Source organism: Notothenia rossii (genome assembly GCF_949606895.1).
Source record: "Notothenia rossii genome assembly, chromosome: 1".
Taxonomy (NCBI): Eukaryota; Metazoa; Chordata; class Actinopteri; order Perciformes; family Nototheniidae; genus Notothenia; species Notothenia rossii.
In genome coordinates this window covers 36,432,341-36,444,644 of record NC_136912.1, presented here as the reverse complement: position 1 = coordinate 36,444,644, position 12,304 = coordinate 36,432,341, and the positions used below count along the sequence as shown (strand labels likewise).

The following is a 12,304-nucleotide window of genomic DNA, read 5'->3' as shown; positions in this document are numbered from 1 at the left end:
GTACAGATCAGGGGGGCCGTTCCTCCCAATCACTCCCCTCCAAGTGTCTCCATCATTGCCCACATGTGCGTTGAAGTCTCCCAGCAAGATTAAAGAGTCCCCTTCAGGAGCCCCATACAGGACTCTTTCCAGGGTCTCCAAGAAGGCCGTATACTCTGAACTGCTGTTGGGTGCATAAGCACACACAACAGTCAGAGTTTTCCCCCCCATAACCCGCAGGCGTAGGGAGGCAACCCTCTCGTCCACTGGGGTAGACTCCAACAACGAAGCACCCAACCGGGGACTTGTGAGTATCCCCACACCCGCCCGGCGCCTCACAAATTGAGCAACTCCGGAGAAGAATAGAGTCCAACCCCTATCCAGAAGTAAGGTTCCAGAGCCGACGCTGTGCGTAGAGGTGAGCCCGACCAGATCCAACTGGTAACGCTCCACCTCCCGCACAAGCTCCGACTCCTTCCCCCCCAGAGAGGTGACGTTCCACGTCCCCAAAGCCAGCTTCTGTCGCCCGGATCTGGTCCGTCCCGTAGGTGGTGGGCCCGCGGGACGGAGAAGCGGAGGTGTTGCCCACGTTGCCTTTTCGGGCTGTGCCCGGCCGGGCTCTGTGGCAAGCCCGGCCACCAGACGCTCGCCGACGAGTCCTCCTTCTGGGCCTGGCTCCAGAAGGGGACCCCGGGCTTCCTCCGGGCCGGGTATCCTCACTTCTTTGTTGTTCTTTCATGAGGTCTTGTTTACCAATCTTAGTCTGGCCCCTTGCCTGAGACCAATTTGCCATTGGAGACCCTACCGTGAACACAAGGTTCCAGACAACACAGCCCCCAGGTTCATCAGGGCACACAAACCTCTCCACGATAAGGTGCTGGTTCTTCAGAGATAAGGTGCTGGTTCTTCAGAGATACACCGTTTGTGTATATGATATGTCAATAAACCTTAGAAAATCTTTAAATCTTGAAAGGGATGTGCAAAATAGTCATTATATACAGTCTTTAATTAACTATTAGTAGAGAATAACGAGTAATGAATATACTTTATAGGGATCCTATTAATATATAATAATACAAATAATGAAATTCAATAACATGCTTTAACCACTAGGTGTCCCTTTATATCAGGAGTGCACGTTTATGGTGTAAATACAGCCTATCTACCAATTGGATCAAATATAAAAGTCAGCCGAATTAGTGTTTATACTGCAAAGAGACATATTGTGTTAAAAGAAATGTAAGATGTTGTTTAATTGCTGATATATTTATGATCCACGTCACGTTTTCAATGTTGGCGGCAGTTCCTCATGTTTGTCTAGAAGTCTTCTCATCAAGGCTCTATAAATAGAGAATTACAGCAGATATGTAACATTTAATGCAGCTGAACCGTGTATTACAATGCCGTTATTATGTGATGACCTCCAAAGAGATAAGCAATCACACTCGGAATAAAGTGTTTTCGGTCTGTTTCCGGTATTTGTTTATGACGATGTGATGTGAGATGTGACATGTGAGACTGGAATTGCACATGGGAAAATAACGTATCTATGGCACAATTTTAGATGTGGATTTTGTTAAACTAAAACGTTTGCGCTATGGACCAACACTATACATTGACGGGGAAGGGGGTAGCAATAAAGATAACACCATTAAACAGTTACACAACATAACAGAAATAATATCGATAGCAGCGTCCCTAGCAACCACCTTGGTAACAATGAAAACGTTCTATAGACACAATTTCCTGAAGTAATCTTCGTAATAACTAGCAAACTAAAGATCATGTACATCCACTGCACACATAATCTGAAATAACAACTCATATTTCTCGCATGAAATGACATCAAAACGCATTTTAATGGCCAAACTAACTTTAAAATAGGCATCTTACACCGAGAATAAAACTAAGTTCGGCCATGTTTTTTTTTTCTGCAGGGAGAAATGTGAAGATCACGTGACATAGACGCCAGCCATTGGAATGAATGGTGAAAAAAAACGTAGGGATCTTACAATTTCAGAGGCGTTTTTGTAGAAATACTACGTCCTACGTTGTGGACCAACGTAGTTATTACACGTTTTTTTCTGAGACTGGGTTGGCCAATCACAAAGCGTCATTTCTTGACTGGCAGCAAAAACAACCAATCACAGCAGTGCTTCTCTGGCTGGCTCTGTCCAATCACAAACAAGAAGTGTTCTCCCTAAGGAATACCCTTTCCGTCCAATGTGAAATGCTGTGGTGTTTTCGTGAAATGCTGTGGTGTTTTTTGAAATGCTGAGGCGTTTTGTGAAATGCTGTTGTGTTTTCTGAAATGCTGTTGCGTTTTCTGAAATGCTGCGGCGTTTTCTGAAATGCTGTTGTGTTTTGTGAAATGCTGTGGCGTTTTGTGAAATTCTGTAGTGTTTTCTGAAATGCTGTGGTGTTTTGTGAAATGCTGTTGTGTTTTCTAAAATGCTGTTGTGTTTTGTGAAATGCTGTGGTGTTTTGTGAAATGCTGTTGTGTTTTCTAAAATGCTGTTGTGTTTTGTGAAATGCTGTGGTGTCTTGCACTTCAGGGCCACCGTACTTTGTAACCGTCAGAGCCAATGTAATCGAGGGGAACTCCCACATACTCCTTATTTGGTAATGAGTGTGTGTGAGAGTGACGCATAGCCAAAACTGGAAGCTGCGATAACTCTGGTGGCTACCATTAGCAGCTAACTTTTACTCTCCGATTTTTACATAAAAATGGAATTATGGATTATAAATATTTTTTGCAAATCGACAGAAACATTATCAAACCTATGGATTAACCGATTCAGCCGTGTTTTTCCTCGTTTTAATGCCATTGAACACGTGTTTTGATCAGATTGACAGCTACGGTGAGACGATCTCCCGTAAAAGCTCCGTAAAGATAAGTTTTGTGATGTCTGTGTTTGCTTCCCCTGTCGCGAATTCGGATCGCTCAGTTATGATACTATACCAATATAATCTGTGGAAGCTCAGCTTTAATTGGATATCTTGTATGTGCAGCTACGATAAGTAATACGGGTATCTTTATCTTGAGTTCTGTGCCAAAGTGCATTAGAATTTTTCGCTCAGGGGTCATTTAGATGCTTCTTATGAGACTTGCGTTTTGTTTTGGAAAAATGTTTTTTTATCGTCAATTAGCTGTGATTATTCCCGTTAATCTGGTATAACACATTAATAGGTTCTGACATATTAAGATGCCCTTAGACACAGTGTCGTGATAAAACAAAGGGGACCAGCCGAGGGGGGCTTTGGGGCCTAATAGGTTCAACACCACTTGAAACAGCAATGTTTTTTTAAGATGTCAGTCAATATCTGAAGTTTTCTTTTTCAGATGAATTTTCGAACAAATATGCATGGCAAAAAAACAGCAGAGCAAGATGGACAACATGTCAGAGCAGAACATCCCAATGGGTTCTGGCCTCGTCTGGTGCTAAGTTTGTCTGTGGAATGGAAATGTTCTTCACCCCAACTTGACAGTGCGATTGTTTGGAGGGAGAATTGATGAACCTCGATTTCTCATGTTTGTCACCATGGTAGCTTTGTAGCTACTGATGACTGAACTGTTACCACAGCAACCCATGCAGATGGGTTGGTTAGGGCTGAACACAAACCTGATCATACCACTTGCAATTTAACAGTGCTTGGAGATCTGATTCATGAAACAAATCAGACTGTTCACAATCGAAATAACAGCTGAAGAAACCAGGAGCCACGCTCAGTTCAGAGTCCTACCTGTCCGAAGACTAAGTCAACAATGGGTCGAAGCTTTCCCCTATCTCCCTCTTGCAGCCAGAGTTCTTCAGGGTCCCCCACTGGGGAAGATAGACTCAGGGTCTTGGCCTTGGGCCTTGGAGGCCTCTTTAAGCTAGCCGAACTCCATCGCCTTAATGATTCGATCTTCTTCTTGATGGAACCCTGAAGAATGAGGGATGAATTAAAACAACACGAAATGGGAAAGCTGTCTCACAAAAAGAAAAAAAGAACTGAAAGAGATGATTATTCATGCAGGTATTCTGACAGCAGGTAAATATATGACATTAATTCACTACTGCATATATTAAAGTTATCGCACATTTCCACCCAGATTGAAGTCCTGAAAAGGAAAGCGTCAGAAAAAGATGATGAAGGGAAAGAAGCTAGAGCAGAGAGGTAGACTATAAAGAATCGCACAACTCCTGTCCTGGAGGAGAAATTAAATGCACACAAATCTAATTTATCATTTAAAATAACTATTTTTCTGCCTGGTCCTTAACAAATAAAGTTCCCATGTCTGGTCTGCATTTTTTTACTCACATACACAAACAAATATGTACAAAGTCATGTTTGGAGAAGAGCGCATCAGAAAAAGGATTGGTCCATCAAACAGGACTTCACTAAAGTCAAGATTAATTCCTTCTAACTTTATGTTAAACGTAAGCCGAACCACCGAATAGTTTTGAGAGATGTTGAAAAACATTTCCTTAAATGTTGGGTTAGGGTTAGTAAGGTTATTGAGAAGGAAGTTTAATTGTACGGTAAAGTAACTCTTTAGGTGACAGTGTTACCGTTTTATTGTACCAGCTCTAAGAGAAAAGCTCTGTAATTGCTTTGAAATGTTTTTCTTGAACACAAAAAAAAACAACAACAAACAAACAATAATTCAGTTTGTGGCTAAAATACACTTTTTTTTCTATTTAGTTCGTAGTAAATAGTGTGTCATGCCAGCCAGGCCATAGGAGACGAACACTGGGTCACCACAGTAAACCATGTTGAGTTTAGGCACCAAGGATTTAGCGCACAGCAAAGTCATATTTTGGCATATCGACTGACCTTCTTTATTAACTTCCCCTCTGGCACCTCCGTGGACGATACACTTTTGGTGTCGGTCATCTTTTCAGTCCAGCTTGCATGCAGAGACGTCCCCTTTCTCTCTGTCTCTCCTCCTGTCACGCTCTTGTCAACTCCTCCTCTTTATCTGTCTCTAGAGCATCTGACTCTGGTTGATAATCTGAGGCATATCTCCCCACTGTTGTTGCTCCTCCTTCTCTCATCCCTCTCATCCCTCCTCCTGTATACACATCCATCACTCACTTTTCATCTGTCCGCTCTTTCCACCTCTTCTTTTGGTCTCTCTTCCTGTAAATACTGCTGTAACGCAAAGATGCCAATGTATTCATGCAAACAGGATAAAAAATGACATTTTTGTCTTTCCCAGTCAAATAATGTTAGTTATTGAATAAAAACGAAATACATACATATATATTTTGTAGATATGTATTTGTGTATGTATGTCCATTTTGCCTTTTTTGAGCCTGACACTATATTGACATCGCCAATAATCCTGTATTTATGTCCTCTTTGTGATGTTGTCTATTCTGATGTAGGCTTGTCCTAAATCCGCTCCCACATTGCTTCCACTATATATTGTGTTCAACATATGGTAAAATAACTGTCAGCATATATAAATATTTGGTCATATAAATTATGAAGTACGAAATGAGTTAAAGTGACAAGTGAAAATGGACATCTGTACATATAGTGACATATCTATCTACATATTTGGTCTACTACTAATATATTAACATGGGTTGTGGAAACAGTGTATATTTATGTCCAGTGATTTTATTTATTTTTTACATTATTGACCCCTTGTTGTATAGCCTGATTGCTACAGGCACAAAGGACTGTCCGAGGCGCTTGGTGCTGTGTCGTGGAGGGATGAGTCTGTGGCTGAACGTACTCCTCATCTTCACTAGCTCTCCATGGAATAGTTGGGAGGGGTTCTCTAGGATGCTGTCGAGCTTCCTCCTCGTCCTCCCCTCTGCCACCTCCTCCAGATTGTCCAGTTGTACTCCAACTACAGAGCTAGCCTTCCTCACAAGCTTGTTCAGCCTGCCAGTGTCCCTAGTGTTTGTGTTTCCACCCCAGCACACCACAGCAAAGAAAAGCACACTGGCCACCACAGACTGGTAGAACATCTGCATCAGCCTCGTGCACACATTGAATGACCTGAGCCTCCTCAGGAAGAACAGCTTGCTCTGTCCCTTCCTGAAGAGAGCATCAGTGTTGTCTGTCCAGTCCAGTTTATTGTTTAAGTGCTAACAGATGATAACAGATGTGTTTAAGCGGTACAAAACTAAACTGTATTCTGCTTGTTTAAAAGGCCTTTTTTATCAATATTATTTGACTGATCACAAAAGTAAAAGTGTAAATAATAAAATTGACGATAAGAGCTTTTATTCCTCTAACATAACTTTGCTCTTGTTAATAGCTTGGTTTCACTTGACGTCACACCGCTGCGTTCCTTTGGCGCGAAATTCCATTGGAGGTCAGGAAGTAATTTTTATACAGAGGATCTAGCTGCTGTTACCATTGTGAAAATGCCGGTGTGTTGTGTAGTTTACGGTTGTTCCAATCGATCCGGCCGAGAGAAAAACAAGAGGTTTTACCGAGTGCCAAAGGTTGTCGTCCATAAAGCTGAGCAATTTAAGAAGCTAACCCAAGAACGCCGGAAAAAATGGCTTTCAAACCTACATCTGCGGTCGGGAGGAGCAGAGTCGTCTAATGCACGTGTCTGCAGCGACCACTTCATCAGCGGTATTAGCTAACTTGGTTTTTGTGGCTTTGTTTATGTATTATTGGGTTATGGTTAAATGCTTATGTACTTAGTAATACTGATCATGTTTAAGTTACCTGTAGTCTAATATGGACTTTGTTGGGACTTTTTAGGGTGCCCTAGCGCTTTGGGTGACGTTGAGTCGGTAGACTGGGCTCCCACTCTTAGCCTCGGTTACCACACAACAAGTAAGCCCAGATCTGAGGCATCTCTTCGACGAGAGCAGAGGATAGAGCTCAAGGAAGACCAACAAAGACAATCAGAATGTGCAGAGGCTTTGTTGGATCTCCTGCAGACAACCGAGAGCCCAGAACCAACGCAACCCCCGTCTGACAGCCCACAACCAGAGGACACCAGTGGGATATTAAATGACCAACAAGGTAAATTAACCACCAGCATTATTATTAATATTACAAATGTGATTGTCAGAAAATCAATGCAAACTTTGAATTAGGTTTAGGTTTAGAAAATAGAGTACTAACTTGAGAATCTGCAATAATTGGAACAGAGAACTTGCATGTGTGTAAAAAGGTTGTCAAAAAGATAACATCACAACAATTCACATTCATATTTGACTATTTTAAATAACTAATTATGCTTGCTACTGCTATATTGTATGCAGATGCAGGATGCCAGACTGATTTAACGATGGAGGACATCGAGAGGATGGAGGATGTTCTGAGACAGAACACAACAGAGCTGGGAGATCTTCGGACAAAGGCACTGGACACAAAGTTCAACCAGGAGTCCTTTGAGAACAACGAAGAGAAGACAAAGTTTTACACCGGGCTCCCCAACTTCTTAGTTTTCCTTCAGGTTTTTCAACTGTGCGAGCCCTACATCACCTGTGGCCCTATGTCTGTGCTCTCCAAATTTGAACAGTTCATTTTAGTTTTGCTGAGGCTGAGACTAAATCTCCCTCTGAAAGATTTGGCTTTCAGGTTCAACACCTCCCTCTCCACTGCTTCTAGAATTTGGCATAAGTTAATTGACATACTTCATGAGAGTACAGAATTTATAATTGAGTGGCCAGAGCGACATGTACTTCAAGCTACAATGCCAATGGGATTCAGACAGGCATTTGGATGTAGAGTTGCTGTGATTGTTGACTGTTTTGAAGTTTTTATTGAGAGGCCCTCTAATTTACTAGCTAGAACACAAACATGGTCCAACTACAAGCATCACCATACTGTTAAATTTCTGATTGGTGTTGCTCCCCAAGGCTATGTCACTTACATATATTGTGCCTGGGGAGGAAGAGTTAGTGATAAACAGATCACAATACAGAGTGGGCTCCTAAAAAACCTGTTACCTGGAGATATTGTCCTAGCAGACCGTGGGTTCGATATTGGCGATAGTGTGGGATTTTACTGTGCTTCACTAAAGATGCCTGCATTCACCAGGGGGAAAAGTCAGCTGTCAGCATACGAGGTGGAAGAGACAAGAAAAATAGCTAATGTGCGTATTCATGTTGAAAGAGTCATAGGATTAGTCAGAAGAAAATATCAGATTCTGCAAAGCAGGGCTGTGCCCATAGAGCACATGCTAACAAAACCAGGTGAGGCACTAGCATTAATTGACAAGATTGGGGTTATTTGCTGTGCGTTGTCTAATCTGTCAGTGTCTGTCATCCCATTGGAGTAAAGTCATGAAGCTGTAGTCTTGTAAATAAGAAACCATGTATTATTCAGTATCATTTAATCTTTTCAGTAAACATCTTTTTGTGTTCAAACATCTTGTGTTCAAGTCTTTTCAGTAAACATCTTTTTGTGTGTTGTAAATTGTGTAGCCCTAATCAATATAGGCCTGTCGCGATAATCGATAAATTGACTTATCGTACGATAAATAAAAATGGACTCGATAACTTTTCTGAGCTCGATAAATTGCCGTTTACATAAAGATGTGACCAGCATTTTAGCCTGGAGTGCTGTGGCTGCCAGGCGCGCTGTGAGGGGCGGGGCTGACACACAGCCAGGTCAGGACACTCCGCGTGCACGTGCAGCAGCGTAGCAGCCAAATTAATAATATAGCGACAAGCGGGAGACAACATGTGACTTACACGCGGGGAATTTAAAGTGAAATGGAATTGGTTACAAAACCTGACTACACATCTCGATTCTCCGGTGTGGCAGTATTTTGGATTCAAACCAAATCAACGAGGCGAACCTACGGACTTGAATGAGCCGGGCGGTGTGTCGCATTGGTTTAAAAAAGGTAGCGACAAAAGCAGGCAATACCACGCATTTTAAACCACCTAAAACACAACCACCCCATTCCGTTTTCCCAGCTGGGAGCAAACACGGCAGCTGGAGATGGAGAGCCCCGCCCGACAATGCAAACATGTTGGTGTTCCTTGCTCGAAAACTTAGAAAAACAGATTTGGATATGGCCTGTTGAGGCATCTGGGTCTTTGACAGTGGACTGTACACTTGACTGTTGTTTTAAGGAGTTTTTTTTGCTTGTGAGATAATGTGTGCTCATATTTATTTATTTATTTATAAAGCTCTCTCTCTCATATATATATATATATATATATATATATATATATATATATATATATATATATATATATATATATTGTCGGCACCGTTTTAAGACCATTTTAGACATAATGTATATATATTTAGACATATATATATATATATATATGAGAGATATGTGTATATATATATATATATATATATATTTTTTATATATATATATGAGAGAGAGAGCTCTGTTTTCCAGCCTGACTCTATTTAATTTATTGTTTTGGTTGTGTGTGATTTAATAAATGTTTTATAATTTAATTAGTTTTATTTATGAATTTATATATTTTAATATTATTTCACATTTCATTTGCAATGTTGAATGTTCAATAAAAAGTTATGTTTGAAAGGATGTTCTAGAATTATTATTATATATTATCATTATGTCTAAAATGGTCTTAAAACGGTGCCGACAATATTATCGTTTATCGCAATAATTTCCAGAAAAATGTATCGTCCAACACAATTAATTATCGTGACAGGCCTAAATCAATATAAAACTTTCATCTACATTCAGGCTTAATTCATTCAACAATATTCTAGAGATGACAATTGGTCTGGTGACGCTCCCATGTATGGCCATTGAGGGTTATTGTAAATGTAAATAAGAAACCATGTATTATTCAGTCTTCTTAGTATCATTTAATCTTTTCAGTAAACATCTTTTTTACAATAGCAATATATCACACAGCCCTGCTTCCTCTAGTGAGTGTGGTCAGTGAATATGAAGGTGCTGTAATGCAGGTTAAAGAGCTGCCACTGTGCAAATAATAATGCAACAAGGAGAGAACCACAACTTCCGCTCACAACAAAGTCTTCTGTCACCATGGGGCAGCCAATCAGATCCAAGGCAGATGAATGGTTCTGAGGTTTTTGGATCTATTCCGGCGATCACAGGCTCGATGTAGTATGGCCCAAACCTGATGAGAGCATGACATATTTACCATTTATGCAGGTATTTGTGCCTACTGTAAGCAGCTTAAATGTGGACATGGGTCTATATTAAGTTCAGTGCACTCACCTCTTCTCGTACAACAGGTTGGACACCATGCTCATGAAGGTGTTGGGCTTGATCTGGCGACCCTCCTTCAGCTCGTACAGGTTCAGTCTGAATTTAAGCCTCTGGGATCTACACAAGGCAAAGACGTCCATCAATCCTCAGATATTTGAATTCAGTCATCACAAATCTAACTTACTTCAAAGCTATGGATAGCAGAATTTCTAATAACGTTTTCTCCCCTATTTATTAGAATGCATAGTAATACTATTCAACTACAACACTTTTGTTGTTGGTATAAAAATTATAGGTGTAGTATTGTACTTGACACTCCAGGCTTTCTCTAAATGAGAAGTCTTACTTAGTCTAGATCTGAGAGTTGTAGCTTTATAGAGTTGTAAATCAATCCTGTCATCATAGTACCCTGGTGTTCACAACTGTTTAGCCACTTTGAGAGAACAAGGTGGAGGTCTACACACTCACACTGTCTGAACATCAGTGGCCAGTCCTGCCAGCCCAATATACAGCTTATCTCCCATGGGGAAGATCTTCTGGAAGTCTCTGGTGACCATCTGAGCCTGAATGCCAAACCTCCGGTCCGCTGCTATCGCCACACAGTTCTTCCCTCGCATGGCCATGACGGCCCCTCCGTTATAGGACATAATAAACTGGATGAAGAAGGAGAAACGTAAGAAGAGTTAAGTTAGTCAGAGCTTAAACCATTGATAGATCAAACAACTGATTAAAGAGACAAATCAAACTATTTAAAGCTCATTTTTAAGCACATTCATTGAAATAAAAATTAAGTTTAAGTTGAGGCCCTTCTATACAGCATAACATGTAAAGAATATCCTAAGAATATGTATTATTTGCAACATGCAAATAAGATACTGAATAATGTTGTCCTCAAAATAAATGACTGAAATCTATGTAATTCATTTAACAGTGATGCAAACACACTCTCTGAAGAACCAGCACCTTACCGTGGTAGAGAGATTGTGTGCCCTGATGAACCTGGGGGCTGTGTTGTCTGGAACCTTGTGTTCCTGGTAGGGTCTCCCATGGCAAATTGGTATCAGGCAAGGGGCCAGACTAAGATTGGTTCACAAGACCTCATGAAAGACGACACACGAAGTGAGAATACCCGGCCCGTTGGAAGCCCGGGGTCCCCTTCTGGAGCCAGGCCCAGAAGGAGGACTCGTCGGCGAGCGTCTGGTGGCCGGGCTTGCCACGGAGCCCGGCCGGGCACAGCCCGAAAAGGCGACATGGGCAACACCTCCGCTTCTCCGTCCCGCGGGCCCACCACCTACGGGAAACAGCGATGGGGTCGGGTGCGCTCCCAGAAGGGTGGCAGTGAAGGCAGAGGGTCTCGACGGACCAGACCCGGGCGACAGAAGCTGGCTTTGGGGACGTGGAACGTCACCTCTCTGGGGGGGAAGGAGTCGGAGCTTGTGCGGGAGGTGGAGCGTTACCAGTTGGATCTGGTTGGGCTCACCTCTACGCACAGCGTCGGCTCTGGAACCTTACTTCTGGATAGGGGTTGGACTCTATTCTTCTCCGGAGTTGCTCAAGGTGTGAGGCGCCGGGCGGGTGTGGGGATACTCACAAGTCCCCGGTTGGGTGCTTCGTTGTTGGAGTCTACCCCAGTGGACGAGAGGGTTGCCTACCTACGCCTGCGGGTTATGGGGGGGAAAACTCTGACTGTTGTGTGTGCTTATGCACCCAACAGCAGTTCAGAGTATACAGCCTTCTTGGAGACCCTGGAAAGAGTCCTGTATGGGGCTCCTGAAGGGGACTCTTTAATCTTGCTGGGAGACTTCAATGCACATGTGGGAAATGATGGAGACACTTGGAGGGGAGTGATTGGGAGGAACGGCCCCCCTGATCTGAACCGGAGTGGTGGTTTGATACTGGACTTCTGTGCTAGTCATGGATTGGCCATAACAAACACCATGTTCGAACATAAGGATGCTCATAAGTGTACCAGAGCACCCTAGGCAGAAGGTCCATGATCGATTTCGTTATCGTATCATCGGACCTGAGGCCGTATGTTTTGGACACTCTGGTAAAGAGAGGGGCGGAGTTGTCAACTGATCACCATCTGGTGGTGAGTTGGGTCGAGTGGCGGGGGAAGCCTCTGGATAGACCTGGTAAGCCCAAACGTGTAGTTCGGGTGAACTGGGAACGTCTGGA

General features: G+C 42.4%; 2 protein-coding genes and 1 pseudogene across 3 annotated transcripts in view; 1 reads left to right on the top strand and 2 right to left on the bottom strand.

The window, feature by feature from the left end:
* LOC307033157 (calcium-binding protein 2-like) overlaps positions 1-4,860 on the bottom strand; it is a gene marked incomplete at its 5' end in the record, with an annotated part of 148,282 nt that extends 143,422 nt beyond the window's left edge. Inside the window, 2 exons of the mRNA XM_079671509.1 lie at positions 3,724-3,906; positions 4,801-4,860. Coding sequence (XP_079527635.1) covers positions 3,724-3,906; positions 4,801-4,860 — 243 coding nt within the window. The remainder of the gene's footprint in view (positions 1-3,723; positions 3,907-4,800) is intronic.
* Positions 4,861-6,849: 1,989 nt separating this feature from the next.
* On the top strand, positions 6,850-9,054 carry LOC307025404 (uncharacterized protein). Its single transcript, XM_079660041.1, has 2 exons — positions 6,850-6,966; positions 7,209-9,054. Exon 2 carries the CDS (start codon positions 7,235-7,237, stop codon positions 8,228-8,230), a length of 996 nt encoding a protein of 331 aa, XP_079516167.1. The 5' UTR covers positions 6,850-6,966; positions 7,209-7,234; the 3' UTR covers positions 8,231-9,054.
* Positions 9,055-9,620: 566 nt separating this feature from the next.
* On the bottom strand, positions 9,621-11,204 carry LOC307023013 (proteasome subunit beta type-3-like; annotated as a pseudogene). Its single transcript, XR_013810558.1, has 4 exons — positions 11,095-11,204; positions 10,595-10,779; positions 10,136-10,243; positions 9,621-10,034 (listed from the first exon to the last, which is right to left on the bottom strand). The product of XR_013810558.1 is annotated as a proteasome subunit beta type-3-like (transcript).
* Positions 11,205-12,304: the final 1,100 nt, after the last annotated feature.

What these genes read in the sequence shown, in the direction of transcription:
- LOC307025404 (XM_079660041.1), top strand. Translation starts at nt 7,235, where the DNA reads ATGGAGGACATCGAGAGGATGGAGGATGTTCTGAGACAGAACACAACA.